The sequence below is a fragment of the Sebastes umbrosus genome, chromosome 8 (genome assembly GCF_015220745.1).
Source record: "Sebastes umbrosus isolate fSebUmb1 chromosome 8, fSebUmb1.pri, whole genome shotgun sequence".
In the NCBI taxonomy this organism is placed as follows: Eukaryota; Metazoa; Chordata; class Actinopteri; order Perciformes; family Sebastidae; genus Sebastes; species Sebastes umbrosus.
This window is the reverse complement of record NC_051276.1, coordinates 14,110,288-14,137,649: the sequence shown is the minus strand read 5'-3', so window position 1 is coordinate 14,137,649 and position 27,362 is coordinate 14,110,288. Positions and strand designations below refer to the sequence as shown.

Sequence of the window (27,362 nt, the reverse complement as noted above, 5' to 3'; positions counted from 1 at the left end):
ATGAATTGGAGGCTGTGTTTAATTTAAGTGCGAGTGAACAACTAGGACACTTCCACGTACTCTACGCATTCCTCGTCGCTGAGACAGGAACTACATGTTTCTGCTCACCAATACTGTTTATTGCACCATGAACACGGAGAGGGCGCTTTGAGGTTAATGTTTAAATCATCTTCGATGTAACTATATGTTAGAAATCAATTTTTAATGTTCATGCAAAAGTGCTTGCCATGAATAGCAAATACACTGTCAACACAGCTCATGTGTTGAATCATGTATGAAGTTTCTGTTTATACAGTGCCAGTCTTATACCATATTGATCATAAGGCTTTACACACCAGGGGCATGACGGAAAAAAACGGGGATGTGGTCTTCGCTACCTGTGTCAAGGTTGAAAGGAGTAATACAGTTTGTCGTCCTGGTTAAAAAATCAGCCACAGTGTACAAAGGATTTTTCTCATGTAGTATAATTTGCGAAAAATACAAATAAAATAAAATTTGTAAAATATAAAATAAAATAAACCTATAAAATTCAGCTTTGTGAAATGCAATTTTAGCCTCATCCAAGCCAATTTATGCCCTATAGCCAGAACGACAACACTTTTTTTGGCCAAATCTAAAACAATGGTTTCCACATCCAAACATTGTAGTATCTTTGTACTTTTCATTCGTAAATAGTCTCCAAATCTTCACTAATCCTCTAATGAGGGTTTCCCGAACAAACTCTTTACATTCTCAAAGACTAACCATCCAGAAGACATTCAGAGTTACCTATAGCAGACAAGTCATAACCTGTTGGCTTCTTTTACTTCACAGAAGTGCATTTGTGTGAGATGAAACGAGGCAAGGAGAATGCCAATGTAATCAGTGTAAATCAATGTATAATTGAATTACTGAAAATCATACTTAATTGTGACATTTAACGTGTCATAGTGATATTTATGCTTTAGGTTTGAACCCAGTCCAAATGTGTCATCTCCCTCAGGTCATGTTGTGCTCGGGCTGAGACATCTACTGTGAAACCCCCATGACAGGTTCCATTCAGGCCCACTTAGATTTGTTTTTGTCACTTGAATTTATCAGTGATTCAGTCTCTTATAGGCTGGGAATGTTTTTCGCCCCAGAGGCAGATGAAACCCATTCAAAGCCCATTGTGTAATTTATAAAGGCTTCGGATTTGACCAAAATAAGGCTGAAAATAAAATAAGGCTGTTTCTCTCCTGCTGTCCCTCTTTCTTTCTCTCTCTCTCTTTCTTTCTTTCTTTCTCTCTCAAACACACACACAGCCTCACTCTTGAGATTGTTGCGCCCCTGCTCAGTAACTACTGCTCTAGTTCCCACAAGCTCGAGAGCAGCTCATTTCAGAGAGCAGTACTTGTGAGGGTAGCAGACCCAAGATAAAAGTTAATTAGGACTCTGGCAGCAGAGGATCAGGCAGAAAGAGGGCCAAAACAACAGAGATGGTGTCAAAGGACTAACTTGACATTTTGGACTTCAGTATTTTCTCCCTCATCTGGCTCACACCATGGCAGACCAGAATTCCCACAAGTTGCCACTTGAGATTCCAAAATGGCATGCTAGCGCTGCTAACATTCATCATTAAACCCAATGGGTAACACTAGCTGTGAGCTAGCTCATTAACTTGCAACCAGAGCCACTCGTTTCAAGGAAGAATGCAACGCTAATGATGTGTTTTTATGTTAGCTCAAGAACAAATTAAGATTTTTCTGTTTTTCATGATGTGAAGAAAACCCCTAGAGAAGACAAATAATGCACTAACAAATCCCAAATGTTGTTAAATCTTGTTAAGATAAGGAGGAAAACATTTGTGACAAAATGTGGGACCCGCAGAACCGAAACGTGGTGAAAATAAACGGCAAAGGGAGAAGCTGTGGTGAAGAGTAGGAGAACGAATCGGAAAAGATGGAATGGGGGCGTTGGAGAAAGATAGATTTGCCACCTTGAGCCATGGTTTAGAGTAAAGGGGGCATACGCATTATTGAGATAAAGGAGAGATGGGAGAAACAATTGTGTATGTCTGTGAGTATGCATGAGAGAGAGAGAAGGCTAGAGAGAGAAGTATGGTCAGTAATGTGTCTGTAATAAGGTCAGAGGCAGAAGTCCATTATGAAACCCCCTTGAGGCTCTATTTATAGTGACCTAAGGAGGGAGGGGGGGTATAGAGAGCAAATGAGATGGTGAAAAAAAGAGAAGAGTTTGTGATGAAGAGGTAAAGGAGGGAGGAGAGAGAAGGAGGAGGTTGGAGGAAAAGGGGCAGCGAGTGAAAAGATGCCAGAGAGCAAAGCAGGGAGGCGAAGTGTTGGGGAAGGAGTGAAGATGGGAAGGCGAGAAATGGGGATAGAAGATGAGAGCGGGAAGTGTGGAGAGGTGCCAAGGAGAGAGAGAGAGAGAGAGAGAGAGAGAGAGAGAGAAGGGATGCAGGGGAGGACTGAGAATGAGGAGAAGAGGAGAGGAAGACAGCAGGGGAGAAAGAGAGTTTGGCTCGGCGAGGGAAAGAAACGGAGTCGTGCGGTCGGAAAGCATGAGGGTGTTAAGGAGAGACGGTAGAGAGGAGGGATAAGGAGGCGAGAGAGACAGTGAGTCTCCAGATGGAGGACGGCATGAGCAGTGAAATGTCTGATCCAATTTTATCTTCAGCTCTGAATAAAATAGCCAAAATATGGGAAAATCTTCAAATGAAATAAGCCTGTAAGCTGTTCTTTATCATTTGAGTTGAGGCCATCTTTATTATTTTATTGTATGTGTGTGTGTGTGTGTGTGTGTTGCACCACTTTCTCCTCACCAAATAGATAATCTAATAAACTGGGCTCAGCATGGCGTTTTAATTCCTTTCTGAAGGAAACAGGAGGAGCAGTAAGGAGGAGGAGATATGTGATGGAGGAAAGGAAGGATGGGAAACATAGAAGAAGAAAAAATGATGAAAGCCGTGAGGAAGACGAGACGTACTGTGTGTTCCAATACCCATACTAACATACTGTTTAGTATGCCAGAAAAAAAGATTTAGTATGTCCCAATACATAGTATGTCAAATCCAATATGCCAAAAATACCAGGATGTCCTACTGCATTCGGTCACATTATGCAGTATGCAAGCCAGCATGCTTTTCTAGCTATCTGAACCACAATCCTCTGCACAGTGGATATATGAGCAAGAGGGTCAAAGTTCAAGGCACAATGTTATGAGGAAGTAAGGTGTAGTATGTCCCAATTGTATACATACTGCATGCAGTAGTACGTACTGTGTAAGGGCAGCTGTAGTACGTACTAAAAGTAAAAAGTATGTGATTTGGAACGCAGCCGTAGTCTTGCTCAAGAGTGGCTGGGTGGGTCGGGGTCGTTGTGAAATGCGCCCCTGCAGGGGGAAGTGACCAAAGAGAGACGCATGGCTGAATTTATGTCCTCCAAAGCAAAAGGAGAGCGAAACTAGGCTGCAAGGAACTGAAAAAAAAGAAGAGAAAGGTGCACCGAAAACGTGAATATAAACAGGTTTTTCTAAAGGAATCAGGAAAGACATCACAGACCAAGATGAAAAGGAGCTGGGGGACGGCAGATAGAGAAAAAAAAAGTAATCATAAAGACAGATAGACCTGCACAGAGAGATACTGACAGGTGGAAAATATGCAGACACACACGGTGAACACAGAGAGAGCCAGGTGGATAGTGAGATGTGGATCATGGAGCACAGATGTACACACAAGCAGCCAGCCATACTATCAGTTGTCAGCCACCCAGAAAAACATTATCCTATCTCCCCGAATATAGAAAGTCCTTCCCCGGCCAGTGTTTTGATATTCTAATGCACTGCCCCGCGCCGGCTGCTTGTATTAATAGCGATGCTGAGCTGTGATAGTACAACATGAATGAAAGCGAAGCCGTGCATTTCCCTCAGGCCCGGGGTAAGGGAGACAAAATCCATCTGGAAGATAACATTACACAGCAACTCGCACAAGTTTGTACCCCCACAAGCTTACATAAGACTATGCATATGAATGAGATATTCCATCTGCATGTGGGTACGTGGGGTGTGCGTACATTTGTGTGTGTGTGTGTGTAATACAAAGTGAGACTTGTGCATTACAGAGCTGATAACTGTTCTTCACGATTGTGAAATGACTATTATTATTTCTCTCTGGCTGTCCATGTGGTTTGCTTATCTGTTTCTCTCCTTCCCGAACGCATTTCTTTCTTATTATGGCGTTACTGCGATATTACCGCATTATTCAGTTTCAGACAGACCCTGTGATGAAACAGTATTGCGCATTACACTTGTGATGATTTGTAAACTGCAGTGCTTTAAGTTTGGTAAAAGAAACGTGTGAATTTTTTAGGGCTAGTTCTGGAATATGACAAATTTCCTCTTTGCATGAGTTCGGTGTGGTCTGGTTGTTACCGAGTGTGACTGAGGAGAGTTCGAGGGAAGAAACTTGCCCTAAATGGTCGACCATGACTGGATCTCACACCGGTGACCTAGTTCAGGAGTAGGAGGTGGAATTGAAACCCACAGCGTAGCAGAGGGCCGAAACAGATTGGTTCTCAGCCGGCCTCGCCGTGATCACGGTGGCTGATAGCGTGACGCCCACGTACCGAGTCATATGTAAGACACATACGGAAAAAACGTAACCAAAGCCTCTTCGCTTGGCGCTCGACCTTGAAAGAGAGGAATCGGATATTAACCTCTTGCTTTGGACCATCCCTGTGCTGTCCAGTGAGGTGTAGCAGTTCATCTAAGCTGACTCGCGCCACAGAAACTGGAGATAAGCGCCGGCTCAAGAGCCATTTCAGGACAAACGAGGCGTACTTGCTCCCCAGTTCTTCATATGGAGTAGTATACTGTATACCCTCTTTCTCCGCTTTTCTCTCCTTCTGGAAGCTGCTTTCCAAAAATCCTGTCGAGTGAAGAAGAGATAGCTGAAAAGATCACATGCAGAAAGATGCTTGAAGCAAGGAGACATGCTTGAGGGAGATAGTAAGACAAAGAGAAGAGAGAGAGACTGAGAAGACAATGACAGAGGAAGACAGCAAAGCTGTACATTACTGCAGGAACTAACAATAGATGCAGCCATAGATGCACATACAGTCCTGTGAAGTGTGTGTCTGCGTGTGCATGTAATGTTTGGCGGAGACGGCCATGAAAAACAGCAACTGAGTGCTCTCACACTGCCTACCTGCAAACACCCACTCATCAGCTGCTCCTGAGCCGTGCATGTCCTTAAAATGTGACTGTGCCCAATTGCATATACGTGTGATGTATGTCCAACTGTGGGTGTGCTAGTTTCGATCTCAACCAAGCAGCGTCTGAGACGGTGTTTACGCCTCGAGTCAAGTGCAGTAAAGAGATGTTTTGTTTTCTTGATGATAAATCTTTTTATTCATTCACCCGTTTATCGTTTAATAACTCTCGTTTCATCCGGAGCTTTGTGACCTCACGATACAAAGAGAATCACATCGTTCTGATTTAGCTAAATCGGCTTTTAAGCAAAATCTTTTCTGTTGTTTTTTCAAGTTCACTGGACTGTTGCAGAAACTCCAAACCTCATTGATGTGTTTGCCTGTTGTCTGAAATTGTTGGCATATAATTAGTGTGCTTGATTGGAGTTTGAAGCAACGGCTGCTGAAAAAATGGGTTTAAAAGTCAGGAGCTCATCAAAGTCAGTAGGCTTCATCCCTTATAGGGGTCATGAATGTCATAGCAATCCATCCAGTAGTTGTTGTTGAGGTATTTAGACTAAAGTGGTGGGCCAACCACCCCTAGTGCCATGCCACTAGCACGGCTAAAAACTAAGGCTGTGTCCAAAATTACTCACTACTCACTGGACTATATAGCGAGTTCACCATTTTGTAGTGCTGTCTGAATGTACAGTGAGAATTATTATACCCTATGTAGTGGACTCAAAGTATCACCCAATGCATTGTGAAAAGTAGTGGACAGCGATGGTCACTAACCGAGCACTATATACCATCATGCATTGCCTTGAAAGAAAAATGGCCAAGGATGGACGAGAGGAGAGATGATGCAGCGCGATTGAGACAAATCCATGAGTTGTGGCATGAAAATAATATGTGAGCAGAGCAGCGCATCACAACACAAACAGCCACAAAGTACTTTGTATTTATTAAGTTGGGAAAATATGCTTATTGCCTCCATATTCACAATTAACTCTAACCTTTCACAATAAAAGCCATACACATATACACTGCATCACTGCTTACCAGAGGAAACTTAAATCCACTCAGAGCATTTTGCTAAGAGACAACTCAACAAAATAGCTTACATATGTATTTATCACAAAAATGCATGTCAGTATTCATTATGGATGGTCTACGGGCCGACGTTGATCTGACACGTTTTAATTGTGCGACATCATATAGAGTCACTATATAGAACTCCCTGGATAGTGAGTAGGGAGTAGTGAATGATTTCAGACACAACATAAAAGAAAACATCCTAAATGAATAGTAACTGATATATTATAGTTATAGTTATTTATATATAAATTTCAGCATGATGTTAGACCCACATATAAGCCATAACTTGGACTTCTATCAACTAAAAAGAGGTAAATAGAACAGGAACTACTCATGGAAATAAACATACATGCAGGTACAAAACACACACAAGTACACAGAAGAAGTAATTGTTGAGAGACTCAAAGCTATTATAGACTGACCTCTGTGTAGCCTCCAGAATGCTGCTATAAAACATTAAATACTCACCTACTTCATATTCACACACATTCAGATGTACAAAATAAACGTAATATTCAACTATGGAGGCAATAAGATGCACACCAAACATTTGCATAAGTGCACATGCACATACAAATGCATAAACGTATACCATTGCATTGACTTACAGTATTCCTGTTTAATATTGCATGCACACTGACAGCTCTCCTCCTTCCACACACAACACAAACATGCACACACACGCACACACACTAATATGCACTTTGGCTGTGCTCTGACCTGATAACTGGAGGCAATGCAGCTTACAGAATTATAATTTGGGAATAAATAAAATATGCATGTCACAGCCATGCAGTGACACACAGTGTGTGTGTGTGTGTGTGGGTGTGTGTGTGTGTGTGTGTGCACTCTGAGGGTTTTGTATTCATATACTGTAAGTAGCTCGAGCCAAATGTGTCTGTTGGTGTGTGTGCGACTCTAATGTTATTATTCCAACTGTGAATTAAATGAGCTTTATGCCACAATGTATGAATCCAATTTTAACAACACAATTTGAATATAAAAAAGTTATTCATAATGTTATTTGTTGCTTTATGTGAACGCTACTGTAGATAGAACGGTAATCAAATACAAATCTGACTTCAGGAGTAAAAAAAGGACCTAAGGAAGGAGTATATTATATTATTTCTTCACAAAATGCTTTGCCACTTCTCTTTCTTTTTTGTTTTTTTCTTACATTTTCCCTATTTCTTTTATGCAAACCTCGCTCTCACAAGGGAGTCTATGCACTATGAGGAATTCTTCCTACTGTGTAGACTTGATTGCAGTATATTATTGTATGCGTCTGAACCACCAGGCCACCAGGAGACCCTAGATTTATTCCTCTCTTTGCGTCTTTCTTAACTGTGGCCAGCTGTGGCCTGACAGAGTCGCCCCTCTGTAGGTGGGGTCATAAATCTAGTTCCAGGCTTTAGCCGGGGCCTTACATGTCACACACAATGAAAGTCCGAGGACGCCAACCAGCTGTCGCAGTCTGCTCCCATATTGAGATACTCTAGCGTTCAAGTACTTTGTACCATTATGAATTGCCTAGTATAGCGCTGAAAGCCTGGTAGATATATAATTGGCTAAGACGAGGAGTGTGCTGTGCATGCTATATTATTTCTTCTCAGGGTCATTTCTGTCAGCATGGTTAGCCACCCACTCTTTGAGGAACTCATCTCCCATGTGAAATAATGCAGATGTATTAGATTAAATCTAAAAACCCAACAAATCTACAGCCAAATATGAGAAACAACGCAGCAGTTCAACACATCACCACAAACTACAGGGACAAAAAGGACTTTAGAGTTGAATCAATACCTCCCAACAAAACTGACGAAGAAGAAGTTCATACTACTACTAATATATGTACATGCAGTGATCCCTTTGGACAAAGGTAATGGAGTGATTAAGTTCTCTCAATTTGCATGTCTGCTCGTGTCTTGAATAATGTGGCTTTTATCAAAGTGCCGATTGAGGATAAGCGGCTGATTGAGTTTCCGATGGGTGCAGATGATGCGTGGTCGCCTGGTGTCTTGTTTCAAAAGGGATACGACTCTCCTGGACGTGCTGTTTAATTCGCTGGCATGCCATGTCAAGTAGTTCAACTGACTTAACCCGCCCTTGATGTCTTCTTCATAAACAGATTTGACTCTGAGAAATGCACACACCTGCATGCTGGCAGCGTATATTTTATCATGGCTTTTGTGAACCAGCATAACTTTGCTGCTCTTTGCTTTGTCACCGTCATCTGAAGCACTTATCATCTGACAACAACTCTGGATATGGAAGAGAGAAAAAAAAACTCAAATACACAAAGGAATGGAAAAACAAAGAAAGATGGGAAGGTTAAAAGCTTATGATTACTGGAACTGTTTTGTGTCCATTGGTGCTGTAAACAGTTCCTGAATGTCTTGACATAACAGACTGTGAATGGAAGTTGTTCCAATGAGTGATTTGGTTTCTTCTTTTGTGCTCGCAACACAGGAAAAAAAACTAAACTCCTTGAATAAAACAGGCTTTGCAAAAATACAATGACATGCGCTGCTGAAAGAATTACCAGTAAAGGACAGAAAAAAATCAGTATTATTCAGATAGTTTGAAAAGGCTCATCTCAGTAAATCTTCTTTCCAACAAAGACATTCCTAGAGGTGCAGTAGCATACAACATACTGCTAACAATAATATTCTAAATGCCTTTATAAATAGAAAATGTCTAACTCACAGGTATATCTCGAGGCAAAACTGAACAAAATCTTACCCACACGTACGTATAGCTATTGTTTCAAAGCATGAATAATTGAATAGTGGAAGAGTAAACACTTGAGCGCTGAATCCCCAATGGAGTGTTTTAAAAGAAATAATTATAAAATTCATTTGTTATTTTCTAAAAGCAGTAATATCAGCAAATTATGAAAGAGCTGAAGACAAAGAGAGAGGCAGAAGAAAGCGAGCAGTTCATAGTATTCATAGAGTTACAGAAAGTGAAGTGCTGCTGTGTAGGTGATCAGATTATTCCATCTCATCACTCTGTTTGCTATAGCATGTGTGATCCTAGTATAGGGCTGCTCGATTATGGTAAACATCATAATCATGATTATTACGGTCAATATTGACATCACGATTATTTAACACAATCACTCATTGACTTTAGAAACGTCATGCATTTAGAAAGCAGCCTACTTTTTAAAGTTAAATGCATCAATCTGGTGCATTTTGAGAGCAAAATTAAGAGGCGAGATCTATAACAAACTTTGTGCTCTTGTAAACAATTTAATCATAAACACATTGGTTGTATAGATATGAATAGTGATGACCAAGCATGGTAAATGAGACAGGGTTTCCACCTGGCGCCGCCACGCACAGCGGCTGTGACCGCTTCGTCCTCCACATGGCAATTGCCTCATTAACGTCATGGTTCCCTTATAGCATTGGGTTTAAATCCAAAGTATTGCCAAAAAGTCGCTATTGCTTTTCACTTTGACACCAAATCCTCCGCCATTGTCTTGTCTGTCAACTCTCTCTCGTCCCGTGTTTGTGAAATCTGCGTATGGAGCAGGATACTTTCACTCCGTTTGTAGCGGCCATCTCTAGGTTCTAGGCCAGCCAGCGCCGGGTAGAGTTCCTATCCACCCACACCGAGCGGCTCTTCCTGACCCACCGAGCGGGGTGAAAGCGCACCGCTGTAAAGGAAAGGGGTGCACTGGATTTATAAAATAAGACACAATAATCATTATATGTTGATTATCTTGTTTTCATAATCGTTGAAAGACAAAATCGTAACTGAAATTGAAATGTAATTAATTGCACAGCCCTATCGTAGTATGTGTGCTGCATGTTTTGTGTGTCATGATTAAGTGCATGCTTGGATGAAGACCCGCTCTTGTGGGTTTGCTTGCATGCTTTCTGTTTGTATGTTTTTCTGTGCCAATACGCATTTGTGTGTTTTCCTGTGTGAGTGTCTGTGTGTGTTCATATATCTAATTCTGGAGCTCCCTGCTGTCCCATCATCCCTCACTCTCTCTCTCCTTTTCCACCTCTCCCTCAATGGCCCTAAACTCCTCAAACCCTTTCAAGATTCTAATAGATCTTTTCAATTGAATGTGTTTATGTTTTGGGGGATAATTGTGGGCAGACATTCTGTGGGCAGGAGTTCTGGGTAATATGACCGCCAAGAATGGGTGTTTGTATTATCCTGTGTTGGTGAAACAATGTGTGTGTTTGTGAGGCGGAAAGGAGAGACACTGAGAGGAAGAGAGATAGCAAGAAAAAGGAGAAATATGTGAGCCCATGTTTTGTTTTTTTTTTGGTCTAGTGTACACAAATGTTTTTGCACCTTTGTGTTTTGTGTGTGAGTGTTTTCTTTTTACCCGTCTATATGTGTGACTTGTGTAATTTGGCAGCACAAGTGTCTGAGATAGATAGGGATCGTTTCACTATTGTTTTCTTAGTTGTTTATGTGTGTGTTGTTGATAGTGGTTGCCGCAGAGGATTAGGGGTGAAGGGTTTTACTGGTACTGGTTTTAACAGTGTGTGTCTATTTACAGTAATGTGTGTGTGTGTGTGAGTGTGCGTGCCTGTTTCTCTGTTTGCGTATGTGTTTTCGCAGCTGCTGCAGATTCTAACTAGCTGATAAGAGGGCAAGAAGTATGATCTCATGATTTCCACGGCTACTGCACTGATACACATCGCAGACCACTTACCAAGAACACGAAACCCTAACACACACTCGCGCAGACACATAAACCCATGCTCTTACCCATGAGGCATTTTGACCCTATATGGCTACGTTTGGTTTGCTTTAGGACGCAGACACGGTTGCATACCTCTAAATTTCTCAGCCTCAGAGTTGTGACAAATACTTGTTGTTTCAAAAGACGCTACGGTGTTAGGGATCAGCACTGTTGTTAAGTGGCCTCAAGGGCGGAGGTTTTTTTTTTTAAATTTGAGAGTAGCCCCATATCTTACTCTTTCACTCTTCATCAAAGTAGTACAGAAAAAACACAAACCTGGAAACTCTGCACAGACTCTACCGGTATCACTACTAGGAGTTAAAGCAGCAGTGGGTAGAATTGGAGCAAATATGATTAAAAAAAATGTTATTTTTATAAAAAGGTCACTATATCCAAACACTATTGCACGAGACAGGTAATCTGAAAAACATCATGTGTCTCTGTGTCCTCCAGTGCTCCTATTATGGCATCTGCAGGATTTCACAGACACGAGGAAAACAACCAATCAGAGCTGAGCTGGAGTCTCTCCATCTCTGAGCAGCTGTCTATCACTCGCAAACTCCTGCCATACAGTCGAACTAGGCTGCGCTGATCAAATATTAATCAACATTCTGTTACTGTAATGCCTATTTCTCGCCTCAAATGTTTTCAGAAACATCTTTTAGTGTACTGTTTAGCTTTAAATGAGAAAGTTTGTGACCCGGCAGCCATTTGAGATCAGTTGAGGTAATACTAAGCACCGCCCACCAGCCGGAGCTACATTTTTTAACACTTGAATTACAATATGCTGAAAGGTTATTATGGAATTTTGTACCCAGTGATGCCAAAAACATTCTGCCTACTGCAGGTTTAAAATGACAAGATTGTTTGAGATAGTTAAAAATATTAGTAAAGACAGAGACATGTCCATACCGTCCTTAGCCAAATCTATGTCTATGAGTAGCCTTCTCTTCTTTGCTGTTTTTAAAGACCATGTCCACTAATGTTAATAATAGAATCCCATTTCATTATGTTTCTCCTCCCTCATCTACCTCTCTATTGCTCCTTGTCATTTATCCATCAATCTCTCGATCCATATGATAGATCAGCTCACATTGTCACTGGCACTTGAGCATGATTGACCACTTCTGATGACATCGTTCTTAGCAGATTTACGGACATTTATTGGTTGGGTTTGTAGGTTTCCCGAAGTGGGCAGGCCAACGGGCGCGAACGAGGGGATAAATGTGTTTTTTGCCCCTGGTGCATATTTACTACACGGCGTAAATCGAACCTGGACATTGTTCCGCTACAGCCGTCCATTACTGATGACAGCATTCAGGCAAGACGTTTATGAGCTGGGCTGTTAGGACCAGTAATTCACTCTGTCAGGAGATCAGAGGAGAGCGGTGGGGGTAAAGAGGAAGAGAAGGTTTAGGAAGAAGGATGAAGAGGAAAACAATTGAGGAGAGGAGAGAAACAGAAGAGAATAGTTGTCATTTTTGAGATGAAGCTTTATGTTCATGGGAGAAATTTCTCTCCATCCCTCCCCTTTTTCTCCATTCCACCCACCCTTTTCTCTGGCTATCATGTTTCTTGTGCCAATCAATATTTTATAGCTGTCGCTCCAGAGCAATGAACCCCCCCAGCTCTCTGAATGACAGATGAGGGTGAGAATGGGTGTTGGGGGTGAAGTGAAAGCTGGAGGGCGGGGTAGGAGGGTGTAAAGGAGAGTGGTGGAGAAACATAATGTAACAAGAAGTGGCAATAGAGAAAGAGGAGGGCAGGGAAGCAAGTGGGAAAGAGACTGACGGGGAAATGGGTGAATATGACGCTGGATAAATAACCGAGAGTGGGAGAAAATTTCCCACAGATAATAAAATTATGCTGTGAAAACGTCTACCAATTTTCATACTCTCAGAGAACTAATTACAGAACTACGAGAGAAAATGTCAGCTTCGTGACATCAAAGTGGGGACGCTGCCTACTCATTTTTCCCCTATTTGTGTCTTGTTGTTTTACCTAAGCTGCTTTTAGCTCGTAGCCCACAGCTATTCTCCAAGATAAGGACTACACACACAGCTAGTGTAGAGAAATGTGTGTGTGTGCGCACATTTAAATGCACAATTATGTGTTGCTTTTTTGTATACTGTGTGTTTGTTTTCGTAGGAGTGTTTATGTGTGACTGTAGCCATGACTCATTAGGGATGAAAAACCTTGAAGCTGTGTCAAAAATGTTCTGTGTGTTAAAATGTTTTTTTCCCATGAGTCACAGCTCTCCAGGTGAGGCAATCACACACAGAAAAAGGTCTAGACGGTCTTAATGAAACTGGATGATGATGGAGTGGAGGGAAATTACAAGTTAGAAGAAAATGTGCATTGTGTTTGTGTGCAAGCGTGTCTATCGGAGGGGAAAAAAAGAGCCTCTCCCTCCCACCTGCTCTTGTAATCCTCTGTGTTTTGGTGACCTTGGCAACCTGGTGACAAAACATTGTTGGTGTCCCTTTGATTGAGGCCACGGGTGGCGTGAAGTTTGGTCAGACTGAAAGGACAGTGGAGGAGAGAGAGCAGGATGTAGGAGGAGGAGAAGGAGGATAAAGTTCTTGGTGCCCTTAGGGTTGGCCGAATGAGCACTCTAAAACAGTGCAATTTCATGGCAAAACAAAGTAATTTCAGTGGAATCGCAGCGTGAAGCCAATGCAGGAGTGTGTTAAACTTGCATTCTTTCTAATAGCCAGCGGGGGGTAAAAAGAAGTCTGATTGTATAGAAGTCTAGATTTTCCTTTTATCCCTCACCTGACTGTTCAGTTTCTTGCATGCAAGTGTGCTAAAATAGTGGTTCAGTTTGTGGCACGTGCAACACAGTGGGTAACTCCGGGGTCTGCAAAGTGAAGCCAATGCTGAAGTGCCTTAAACCTGCATTCTTTCTAACAGCCAGCAGGGGGCGACTCCTCTGGTTGCAAAAATAAGTCTGATTGTATAGAAGTCTATGAGAAAATGACCGTACTTCTCACTTGATGTATTACCTCAGTAAACATTGTAAACATGAATTTATGGTCTCAATCACTAGTTTCAAGTCTTCTTCAATACACCATGATGTTCATTTAGTAAATTATGGTCCCATTTAGAGTCAAATAGAACATAAAGCAGGGTATGCTTTAAGGCATGGCTACCTTGTTATTGACAGGTCACCTCCACGGCTCTGTCCGGTCTGGGAGTTGTCTGTGTTTTCATCTTACAACTTTAACCCTTTCACAGTGTGTTTTCATTTTATGAAAGTTAATTGTAACATTTTGGTCGCCTAAAATGTCTTATTCAGCGTTCAGTTGTACTTAGCTCCACCCTCTCGTGTCATTTCTGGTTGCAAAAACCAAGATGGCGAAAGCAGCAGCAGTCCACAAACCAATGGGTGACGTCACGGTGACTATGCCCACTTCTTATATACAGTCTGTGATTGCTCCACAAAAGAGGAATTGTTTGTAGACAGTCAAGAGTCAGGAGTCGATGGTACAAATACATCTTTTTACACTGTGCTAACTTATTTTAACATTCATGACCATATCAGAGTTTTAGTTTGTTGGTGATTAATGCATCTGAATCCCATGGGGGGGGGGGGGGTAAATGACGTGCATGTCAGCACAATGTTTTTGAGATATGTGTGTTGGCTCTTCTGTGAGCCTCTGCGACCTTTGGTTACCCATAATACCCTTCTCTGCATGGGTTTGCAGAGGAAGAAGCAAAAATCAGAATCTTGTGGGCTTTCTTTTTTTTTTTTTTTTAGAAATGACTCTGATAGCCAGAGGGTTTCCACAAATGGACACAGCAATCAGGTGCTGTTTAAATTTGCATTTTATGGCTCAGTGGAAGAAAATTGTACTCTGTCCAGGTCACCGGCTTGAGACACAGCAATTATTAGTGATCAAATGAGAACGACATTGTCTACACACTCAGTTCAGGGGACAATGCTGCTCACTGGTGTGAATCACAGAACAATAATGAATGATTGAAATGAAGCATTTCCTCCCTGAACCAACTTCTGTTCCTGTTAGTCCTCAAAGCTAGTCAATAAAACAAAGACTGATTGATCTTGAAGTCTGTTAAAATACTGAACATCAGTGACTGTCATAATTCTAACCTTTCTCTTTTCCTCCTCCCGCAGTGAGGGATGATGATGATTTCCTGAGCCTGAGCGAACTCCCGGAAACCTTCCCCTCGGACCCTCCGGAGCCCTTACCTCACTTCCTGTTCGAACCCGACGAAGGCTACATTGTCAAGAACAAACCTGTCAATCTCTACTGCAAAGCAACGCCTGCCACGCAGATTTACTTCAAGTGCAACAGCGAGTGGGTCCATCAGAAAGACCACACCGTGGAGGAGAGGGTGGACGAAAACTCAGGTGAGTGAAACATGTACACAGATCTAATCAACGAGTAAAATAGAAAGTGGACGGATCAGATCATACCTTGTAAAAATGTATGGAAAGAGATATTAAATGAAAACTGCCATGCAGAGAGGTACAGAGTAGTATCAGTAAAGAGACTGTCAAACTTTTTTGTTTAGTCAGGACATTTTTTTTTTTTTAATTTAAGAAACACTGTTCAACTCAGAGTAAAATAATTTGTTTTATAGCATGAATGCGCGACTGATGTTTGCACTTTGCTGGTGAACATCCAACAATGATAGTAATAATCAAATGACGATATACAGTACATGCATTTAATACATATTATATTTCACATATTTTACTTCCCAGACTGTTTGTACTACATGTGTCCCGGTGAGCAGACACTTCAAACAGTGTGTAGGATCTGGTGGTATCTAGCGGTGAGGTTGAGATTGCAACCATCTGAAGCCTCTCCCGCGTGCCAAGCGTGTTGGAGAGCTACCGTGGCCAACGCGAAAATGCAAATGGCCCTCTCTAGAGTCATTTGGAGCAGAGCCACTGCAAAGAGTGTGTGTGTACGAGGAAAGTGAGTGATGAAGTACGAGAGAGAGCGGCGGCAACGGTAGTGAGTAATGTTATCGACTCCGGCCCTAGCCATTCTGGGCAACATTAGAAACATGGAGGTGCAACATGGCAGATTCTGTGGAGAGGGGTTCCACTCCCTATGTAATGAAAACACAATGATTCTTATTTTTAGTTAATTATACTCTAAAGAAAACAGTTATTAATATAATATTCTGTTTCTGCCAATCAATCCCCCTAAATGTTACACACTGGTCCTTTTAAAGGGACTATTTGTAACTTTCAGAAATGCTTGTTAACAGCGACACCTGTGGCCGTGAAATCAACGAAAGTCAGCGTCGAGCTTGCGCTTGCTCGCGCTAAATAGACATGAACGAGCATCGCTCAACACAGTGAGGCGACACACATCAGCTAAAACCACAATATCACTCTATATTCCAGCTGCTTGGCAGTAATGTTAGCTGACCAGACGAAGGTCTCTCCATGAATCACTGCTGATAGTAGTGTTGGCTTTTCCTGCCTCAGCGCAGGCTGCAGCATTTAGTTCTGCACAAACGTCCACTGTACATTCACTAGATATTCTCAGAGCTAAACTAACTCTCCTGCAGTGTGTAGTGAGCGCGCATTCACGTCTAGTAGAGGTGGAGCGAGTACGCGAGAACGCGCGCGCTGTTTGAGTGAAGGCGAGCAGGCAGAGGAGACGAGGCTTCGGCCACACGTATGCATATGCGAGCGCGCATGTGTCCCGACCCGCAGGTATAAATTAAAGTCCTTTTTTTCCCCTCTCAAGTTAAGTTGACCTCTTAGCCTGCATATGTTTTATGTGTCTGACAATGATGAGATTTGGCTCTGTGTGATCTAAAATTGTCACACATCCAGAAAATGCGGCCAACATATTTCCCAGGTTGTCTCACTGGTGCACTGTAAGCAAACAGGTTAAACCTATTATTCAGATGTTTAGTTATTTGTGCCGAAAGTGAGGTCACATGTCAGACGTGTGTACACAGCTGCCCCGCCGCCGATGCTGCGCTGCGATGTTCACAGGACAGTTTAATAGGATCCACAGTGATGTACTGGACTGGACTGCAGCCAAAGTTGCACACTTGTCACTTGACAGCTCATGGTATTATTCTGCTGGCTAGGTAATGATGAATCACGCTGTGGCTTTGGCAGGACGACAAAGAAGTACACAACCTAGTTTCTTAGACTTAAGGCTGACATGAGCTCAGCTTATGGGTCTCCACCTGCTTGTTAATGAGCCTGTGTCCCCAGAGCCAGTGATTAAACACAGGCTGAAAACAGTTTGAATAGTCCTGATATATAGCGCCTGCAGAAGGAAATACACAGTGGGGTCAACAGTAGCACAAATCAGCACGTCGGTTGTTGAATCGTTTTTTTTTTCTTTTCTTGAGGCAGGTGAGCCAAATACGTAGTACATATTTTACGCGCTCACTCTTTGATATGTGTCAGTGTGTATATTGGACTGCAATTATGAGGAAGCAGAACTTTGGATTCCGTCTCAACCCAAGATGACACATCGACTCGCCTACCGAAGATTTCCCCTTGTATTGCAAAGCAGACCCTGGAGCCAAAATTTGTGTTGTGTGTATATACAGTATGTGTGTGTGTGAGTGTGTGTGTCTGTGTGTGTCTGTGTGTATTCTTTGGTGTTGCTGTGTGGGTCTGCCACAGTGTTAAACCCAAGACGGAGACAGAAGCAACTGAGCAGTACAGTTTGATGTTCCCCCTGATTTACCTGTCACACATGAATAGTCCAGGAAGACGAGAATAAATGCAACAAAACCTGCAAGAAGTAAACATGAGAGAGGTGAAACAGCATGTGTAGATATAAATATAAAGGTAAATATGTTGCAAAATGCGAGAGCTTGTAGATTTGATATGAAGGGCTTGTAGAGCAAAAATCTGAACTATTATGTTGACATTTTCACTGTGAAGTCACAGAAAAAAAATTCACAAATGTGTAGATTGATATTTACATAAATACAATGACAGTTGCAAACCAACATTTACTCATATTCATTTTTTTTTTTTTTTACTTTAGTCCATTTCCCGGTACAACCACAGCTCTGTGATTGCAACCTCTCGAATCAGATACAGCAAGTGATGAATCTGCACGCCTTGACTTTTCCGACACCTCTTGCAATAGATGTGTTGCAAAACTCCCTTACAGCAGAGTGTTTTTTAGCAGAAAAAGAATAGGAGATGACTCCAAAGAAAAGACAAGAAACAAGTTTAAAAAGAGATAGGAGGGTAAACTAATCAGAAATCAGGAGACAAAGCACACTTCTGCTCTGCTGTCCTCCGTGTCTGCGAAGTTAGATCCGCTATGTCCTGTTAGGTTACTCAAAGCACATGAACCGTAACACCAAGAATAGATGAGCATCAAAATCCAAGTGGCAGTTGGCTTGACCTCTCATTATACATTATAAGGAATGTGAGGTTTTGATGGCGTGCATTTATTTACTCCTTAATCACAGTACTAATCTACCAAAGCTTTTGGAAGAAACTTACCTTGACTTGTTGTGCCATAGCCGGCGATCTAACTTTGTAGACATGGAGGACAGCAGGGCAAAAGGGCACTTTGTCTCCTGATTTCTGATTAGTTCACCCCGCTACCTTTGGGACTATTTTCTTCTTTTTTAATTTGAGTCATCTCCTGTCCTTATTCTTTATCTAAGGATGATGTGCCCTGAGGAGGTTCTGCATTACAGACAGAATAACAGACAAAAAAAGAGCTAATGTTTGTGTTTCTTCTAGGTCATTTGTCTCAGCAATCCTGTCTCACAGGAAGGTGTATAAATAGCACGATATTACACAAATTCTGCATGTCATGAGGATGTATTTTACATTTTTCACATGTCATGTAGTGTATGCCATGCAACAGAACTACGGTAACGTCCACGGTTAGGTTGTGGCAACAAAACCAAAACGTCATGGTTGAGCTGCAAATAAGTACGTAAACTAAGTACAATACGTATGGAAACAATGACACAGAAGTAATGAAAACACGTCACAAAAAAACACATCACAAACTGTCTCCTGGTTAAAAGTCCTGTGTTTGTTGGACCCATCCACCTCAGTGTGGCATATTTACACGGATGCGTTTACATTGCAGTCAGTACAGAATGCATGGCGAACAAATGATACACCTAAAGCAAGAACGGCGCTCTTATTGCACGCTAAATGTCTTGCGCATTATTGTGTCATTCATACGCCTTTTCATGCGAACGGGCTGGCCTCAGAAGGTACAAACACCTGCACATTAGTCCTACATTATGGACACGAGTAGTTGAGTGAAATCATTGACTACAAGAAAGTGGGAGAGGTGAAATGTAAAGAACATCTTTCTTTCAAAGTCTTTTGGGGTTTTCCACAAGTGAAATGTGAGAGATGACGTATGTGTGTCTACAATAAGCATTCTTCCATTCTCTCTGTTTTTCCTCCCATATCAGTGTTCATTACTGACATCACACGCAGCTGCAAGTCATTTATTAGTCTCCCATCAGCCATTCATTTGCTAGCTGCTGGATCCCAGACGGTGCGTTATTGAGAGGAAACTCTGTTCAATTAACGACCCGTGGATCTAGGCTCTCATACTGTATGTGATGGACACCATGAGGTCTTTCAAGTATCAGGATCACACCAGTCAGCTGAGAAAACATCTGTGTATTTTGAACATCAAGTCGAATTAATTATTCACTTAAATTCCGATGAATGTCTTGCAGCCACGTTAACCAACGATATCTCATTTTGTGCAAAAACTTAAATTTGATAATTTCATGAGTGTTTCTGCCTGTTGAAATAACCCTCAGGCCTGGTTCAAACACAGATTTGGTTTTACATTTGTGAGCCGCTTTAGATATGCTTTAATTTATGCTTAATTTATATTGTACAAAGCCATCATAATGTCACTTTAATGAAAAATTGATTGGCTGCATGCTACTTTGTACTGCTCCAGGACACTTAATCTCTTAAACACACCATAATCCGTACAGATATACACATGAAAATCCACTGAATAAATAGATAAACTGGGGACATTATGCAATATCAAGAAGCAGTTGAGGTTTCGAGATGTCTGGAACTGGAGCATTTTCCAGGAAAATTGCTCTTTGCGCTTTAATATTTAAAATGTGTTCATCTTTTTCCATTTTTTACATAGAATTTGCAATGAACACACTTTGCTGCAAGTGTACTATTTTGATATATGCGTTTTTCTCTGAGCTAAACTGATAGTCATGCAGTGCAAAGAAATCCAACAAAGAAATCAAACCGTGATATCCTAATACAATAAGACCTCCATCGTGCCTTTTTTCTCGTTATGCAAAGCATTCAGGTCACCTTTGAAGAGAAGACAATGGGATTATCAAGAGATTATGAATACTAGATATTTATTATGCAACATAGTTGTAGGGAATCACATAGAAATCTGCTGTAGGTCTGTGCCTGGTGAAAGTGTGAGTGTGTGTGTGCACTGTTTATCTGTTTATCTGTTTATCTGTGTGGAAACCTAAACTCCGTAAGCTGTTTTCTCCTCTTTGTTTCCTGCTGTTCCACTGACACAGCTAGAAGCTATGGCCCCATACTGCTTTTATTATCTCGGTCTTCTCGCTTGCTCTCTGTCCCATCCTCTCCCTTTCCTTTCTCTTCCTTTCTCTCTGCTCCATGCTGTTTTGTACTCTCGTCTAATTTCCACTGACTGAAATCGGAGCGAGCAGAGGTAGATAAAACCTGAGCCTGAAGAAAGCAGGGGAGAGGAGTCAGGGATGATGGAGGGATGCTGATGGAGGGTGCCGTTGAGAGGATTGGAAAGGCCAACAGATATCAGGGAGTCACACTGAGGAGAAAGATGATAGGAATCCTGCTGTGCTTGTTTCTTTCTCACTCACTCCTACTCTCTCCATCCCCATGTTTCTCATCCTTTTTTTATTTTACAGCAAAAGTAAATTCAGCTTGAAACACTGTTCGTTTGAACCTGGGGATGAAGATAAAAGCAAACAAAAGTACAAATTGACATACAAAAGTTAGAACATAAAATGATGTGCGCGAGGACATTTTTTTCCCTTCATGTGATGGAAAAAGAAAGGAAAAACAAAATAAACTAGAGTTATGAGTTATTAGATGTTAGCAAGGATGAATTAAACAGATTGAATGAAAGGAACAATGTGGAAGGAAGGCAAAACTAAAAGACAAACATCTACAATGCTTTTTGTACCATGAGATACAAAACTAACCCTCTCTATGAAGCCTATGATGTATCACATAAGCCTTCATAATGTGCAGATAATGCATCACAGTGCCATCATAATGCATTAGGATATCTTCTAATGATAGTCATAAGTAATCAAAAGTATGACTAGAACAGTGGTGCAGGAATGAGTCTTAAAACCCGGAAATTAATTAGCATTTTAGCACTTCCGGTTCCCTCGTCTGGAAGTCAATGAGTTTTTTTAATGTGATTTCAGTTAGATGCTTGAAATAAGGTCTGTAACACAAGCTAAAGAGATTGTAACGTTTTGTTCTACAACATAAAATACGTCAGTACATACTGTATCCCACTTAACAAGTGACTAAATGAGACTACTAATCGTCATCACGCCGACTTGTCCGTCTTTACAGCCTTGTTGTGTATACTCACATTCATGCGACCGTGGTGTAGTCCGTTTATAGCCTAACGTTAGCTTTTTACTTCTGGCGATTGCATTCACACTTCAAAAATCATTAAAGTGGTATTCATTTGTGGAGATTATCTTGCTGAACGAAACGTATGAGTATCATAAACTTATCTTATTTTCTGCAATAATCCAAAACCCAATGGAAAAATTCTGTTGGGTTTTTGTTGAGGGAACCCAGGGCGATGCTAACTTCAACTTCCTACACAAATACGTCATTCCTGCAGCACTCTAGAGTTCATAAGATATCACAATGGACCTTTGTCATAACAATTGCTCCATTTCATTTAGTGGTCCCTGTCTCCTAGAATTGTGCACGCTGGCTTGCTAGAAGTGATTAATGAGACGCAATAACTTTTTCTTGTAATATCTGGTGCCTTCAAATGAAACTCGTGAGCTCGTGTTCATTTCCGACAACGTCAACAAACACGTCCCAACTCGTTAACTCTGAGCTCTCAGAAACTTTCCACTTACGAGGTTGTGAATACCACAAGATGGGGGGCGTTCATATGGACTCTTCTCGTGAACACGGTAAACGGTGCCCCATTTGAAGGCACCAATCCAGTCTGAATGAATACATTTGCTAACCACACCGGGCTGGGGTACATGGCATGGTCGTCTCTGGTTATACAGTGAGGATTTGGAATTCAAACACATGATTGGAGATCATTTTTTATTTATTTTTTTAATAAAAAGTGACACCTCTAATAAGTCATTATGGACATGTTGTTTTCTGTGTAATGGATGCAAAGTGTAGCTACATGTGAGTTTCATGACAGCTCAATAGATTACTTGTGGTCCCACAGAGCCTCATCTGGAGGGAGGGTAAGCCAGGTGAAGGTCAGAGACAAGGGTGGAGTGGGGAGGGGGCAGCAGGATGGTTAGGGGGTTACTGAGGTCACTTTCCAACTGGCTGGAACAGGCTTGATTCCCTAAACAGCTCCACTGCCTGTCACAGTTTCCTTATAGCTAACTGGACCTGCCGCTGAGGTCTCCGCTCTAACCCGCCCCCTCCATGCACCCGCGCCAAAGAAGGAAAGAAACATTTAATCAAGCACTTAAAACAAAATAACAAAAAGCAGCGTGCCCTCCACCACAGAGCCACTTTAATACAGTAGCATTATTAGCAGTGACATGTGCTTAAACATGCTTACCATTATCTTCTGAATTAATGTGACTTAAGGTGAGAACCGGCATAATTTGTCTAGATTGCATATCTTATTGTGAAGGGCATTTCTAAGCAACGTGCGTACGACCTCCGTATATCTCCATTAGCCTTGAAGAGTGCTAATGACATATTGTGTACTAGGTTACTTACTTTGTCTCCATTAGCCAAAGTGTGAATGGTTATTAGTCTGCTAGCACTGACCTGTGACTTCGCACCTACACATGCACACACACACACACACGTACATTATTGGCACACACAGTATTGGCTTGGGTGATTTGTGACCTCTTTCCCTCCTTTGCTGCCATCTCACTCGTATTGATTTCCTCTCGTCTTTTCCTCCTTTCTCTTCCTCCTAATGTTTCTCTTCTCCACTCTCCCTCTTTCTGGCATCACTCCCACTCTCCTCTACATTCTTCCCTAGCTAAAGCTCTCACCTTTTTCCTCCTCCTCCCATCTCTTTTGCTCCTTTTCTCTGTCTCTTTCTATCCGTCTCTCCCTCTCTCTTATACTGAGGTTGTTCGATTTCAATTATTAACAACCATCAAGATTTATAAAGGAGGTCAATTAGCTTCTATGTCGGTGACTCCTGATATGCAAGACAGCTGTGTTTGTGTCTGTGTCAATTTTGTGCGTATATACACTGTGTTTATTGGCCAACAGCGTGTTTATGTGAAAGATAATGTTTCATTTTGTGTGTGTACTGTATCTGAAAATGCACTTATGTTTGTTTGTGTGACTGATTGTGTGTTTATTTGAAGTAGACGTTTTCTCATGTCCTGGAAAGTCCCGGTTCACTGCCTCTCCGCTCACTGACATTCACATTTATACATGCACACTCACATACACACACAGGAGAGGTACTCAAACATGGACCAGAAGGGACTGTGATGATCAATCAATGTCACTGTGGGAGCCATTACAAGAGCGAACACATACACATGTGTACACGCACAGTCTACTGTAAGCGTTGAGTGTCTTCAATTGGTCACAGACCGGTGACTCTGTTCTGTCGATGTCCTGGATGATTTCCCTGCGTAGACGAAGAACTCAGTCAACCTTCGCTCTCTCCCTCTCTCACAATGCCTCTCATCCTGTTGTCATTTTCACTCTGTCAATGTTGTTTCTGCCTTTTTGTCTCCGTACTTTACTCTCTTGTCTAATAATATTTATGTAATCATTTATATGAGGGCTCTCAGGTAATGTAATGTAACATGCCATGTCCTCAGATCTTGAGCACTGGCTGCGAAGTGCATTTCTAAATATCTGACTCAACTGAAAGCTGCGTGATTTTGGTTTTGTATATTTATATTACATTTGATGAATGTTGTGCTTGCATACTATGTATCCTGGGCCGGTTTCAGGAAGATAGACTGACTGTAGCTTAGATCTACTTCAGATAGATGTCTAAATTTGTTGCACAAAGCTTTCTAGTCTAGACTATCTGAAGTAGGACTGATTTGTCATGAATTCTGGGTAAAGACTTTGGAAAAAACATGGCTGATCCAGCAACAGTATCAAACCGCTCAACTCCGTTCATTCTAGCTAAGTGGCAACCTCCAGTTCTGAAAAGTGAAGCCAAAGTGCCTTAAACTTGCATTCTTTCTAATAGCCAGCAGGGGGCGACTCCTCTGGTTGCAAAAAGAAGTCTGATTGTATAGAAGTCTATGAGAAAATGAGCCTGCTTCTCACTTGATTTATTACCTCAGTAAACATTATACACATGAGTTTATAGTCTCAATCACTAGTTTCAAGTCTTCTTCAATACAGCATGATGTTCATTTAGTAACTTATGGTCCCATTTAGATTCAAATAGACCATAAAGCAGGGTATGCCTTAGGGTGTGGCTACCTTGTGATTGACAAGTCGCTACCACGGCGATGTCCGGTCTGGGAACTGTCTGTGTTTTCGTCATAGAACTTTAACCTTTTCACACTGTGTTTTCACTTCATGGAAGTTAATTGTAACATTTTAATCAGCTAAAAAATGTCTTCTTCAGTGTTCGGTTGTACTAAGCTCCACCCTCTCGTGTCACTTCTGGTTGCAAAAAAAACAAGATGGCGACGGTCAAAATGTCGAATGAGACGCTTCAAAACAATCAATGGGTGACGTCACGGCAACTTTGTTCACTTCTTATATACAGTTTAGATTCTTGCAGAAAATGTTTAACAACTATTACAGGGACATTTTACTCGAAATGTTCAAGTGTAAAAATACAAAACTATTCCAGAAGCATACGACAGACCTTTAGCAGAGCCGAGATGCTGTAGTTTCTTAATGTGGCAGGGTCAGTGCTTCTGCTAACTCGTCAGTCTATTCTCCTCGGGCAAACGAAAACGAAAAAAATGAAAACTGTCCTCACTGCAGTCTCTAAAAACGCTTCCCCTTCTCTCTACTTGCTCCACAATATTAGCAAATTATGAGCTGTGTTTTCCTCTTTTGTTATCATTTTGTGCCACTGGTCAGCAGGTGCCACTGATTGTTACCATGGAAACATGGCAGTTTGTCCTGAGTTAGCCTGGGGGGGAGGCTTAAAATAAGCCAGTCTTGATTTTTGTGAAACTCCAACTTGAATTGGACTAATCTAAGGGGAAAGAAGACTGGTTTAATGCAACAGACCAGTCTGAGGGCTCTTTCATAGGGGTCATAGTCCTTTTGGCTTTTGGCTAGTCCGACTCATAGTGAAATTTATACTTTTGGTTAATTTTCTATTTAGTCTGGTTCAGTTTCACAGTGCACAAATTAAAGCAGACCAAGTAAAAAAAGAAATTTGCTGAGAAGCGTGTACGAAGGAGCGAATTGGTCTTTTTCGTCATCTATTTCTGTCTGAGTTTTTTCACTTTGACTCGGCACTGATCTGCTGTGCGCACAAATCTCTAATCCAGTTTATCTCAAATGACTTCAGGTCACTATTTTTGTGGACTTTATTTAGCGTATACTGTATATTCTCTCCATCAAGCACACATCAGACTTCAGCAGAAGTCCAGGTCAGTCCTCCCCCACTCATGTTAACCTCTTGTTAACCTGTGTCTATCTCAACATATGCCCGCACAGGCAGCCTGCGTTTTGGTTCGCTTGGAAACAGTTGGAGACCGCTTGCGAGAGGTTGTCTCGGACCGTTTCCAAGGTTGTTTTGGTCCGCACCAGAGTATGATTACTGATTTCACAACTGCCCAAACTAACCGCACCAGAGTTTGTTTAAAACTGACTAAATGTTGGCTTGTGAAAACTCCCTAAATTATCTTTTTTAAACCGGCCGCAGTTGACTATGAAGGCCATAGCTTATGATTTACATAATGTTCCTGCTTATCAAACCATTCAGTGATGTCTCATCCCTGTATAGAAGCATCTACTATCTATTTATTATGTTGAATTTTGTTCCACCATTTTTCCTTTAATTTGTCCCCTTATCAGCCTTTGGTCAGCATGTAACTATTAACATAACACATTACTCAGACTTACTTTCTATTAAAAAAGCTTCATTATACTGGACCTTTAAGTTTTACACAAATATTTAAGAAATGGCATACACCCATGTAATCCCTGAATTTTTTCCTTTGTGGAATATATTTGGCATTCAACACATTTGCTGGTTTTTAAAGTAGTGGCTATAGTAAGGTAGCAGCAGTCACTATATAAGGTTTGTGGTGAAGCTACAGAGCCTGAATTAATAATCCCTGTAGGGAAATAGTGTTTTCACTTGCAGCTCCTCCGCAGGTGGTAGGTTATAGCGCCGGGTCAGTTACTGAACAACATCCCTGGAGCTGGTCGGCATTCAGCGAGTGGCTCTCAAACACTTGAGCTGAGCAGATGTTTGTGAAAACGGAGCTCCAAACTTGTGTCTCTTGATGTATCATTTACATACAGGAGAGAAAACAATAATATGCAACAAAACATTCTGCACTTCACAGATCCATTTGTTGCAGGGCTGTTTGTGTTATTTTTTCCATCCCCTGGATGTATCTATTCTGACCTCAAGCCTTTGTCTTTTGTCAGGCTCTCTCCCTCCGTGGCACTGATGAATTAATAATAGCTAGCGTTGACTTTTTCCTGTATCCTCTGTTTCTTTTCCCTGAAGGCCTGTCTGTTTGACCTGTCACTGATCACATTTAAACACCACAAAGCTTTTGAGTGCTTCTCCCCCTGTTCCCTTATCGCTTTCGTTTTCTAAACCATTTAGCCTCAAAAACCCCCGTCTCTGACTCACTGGCTTTCTTTCATATGTATGCTTCTCCAGCTTTTTTCTTTCCATCTCTGGTTCATCTCATTCAAAAACATCAAGTCTTCACACTTTTGGCTGTGCCATTACTGTTTGTGTCTGTTTTCTTCATCTACGTATTTCTGTCAAAGCACAGTGGGAGATAGCTAGACAGAGGGAAACGGAAAACAATATATGACAAAGAGACTGAGTGGGTTTAACAGCGAGGGAAATGTGGAAATGGCAGGAAACACATCTTTTGGCTTTTAATTGACGACATGGCCACCAGACTATTTTGTTCCCATTGCATTGTCCGAGTCAAATTATGACAACGTTGAATCAAATGGCTGACATCACCATATGTAACAACACAAAGATATG

At 41.5% G+C, this 27,362-nt stretch overlaps 1 protein-coding gene across 2 annotated transcripts in view; it reads left to right on the top strand.

Moving 5' to 3' along the window:
* The window catches only part of LOC119492547 (netrin receptor UNC5C-like), a 232,737-nt gene that overhangs the window by 97,138 nt on the left and 108,237 nt on the right, over positions 1-27,362 (top strand). For both annotated transcript variants that reach the window (XM_037777050.1, XM_037777051.1), the window contains exon 2: positions 15,116-15,352. In XM_037777050.1, coding sequence (XP_037632978.1) covers positions 15,116-15,352 — 237 coding nt within the window. The remainder of the gene's footprint in view (positions 1-15,115; positions 15,353-27,362) is intronic.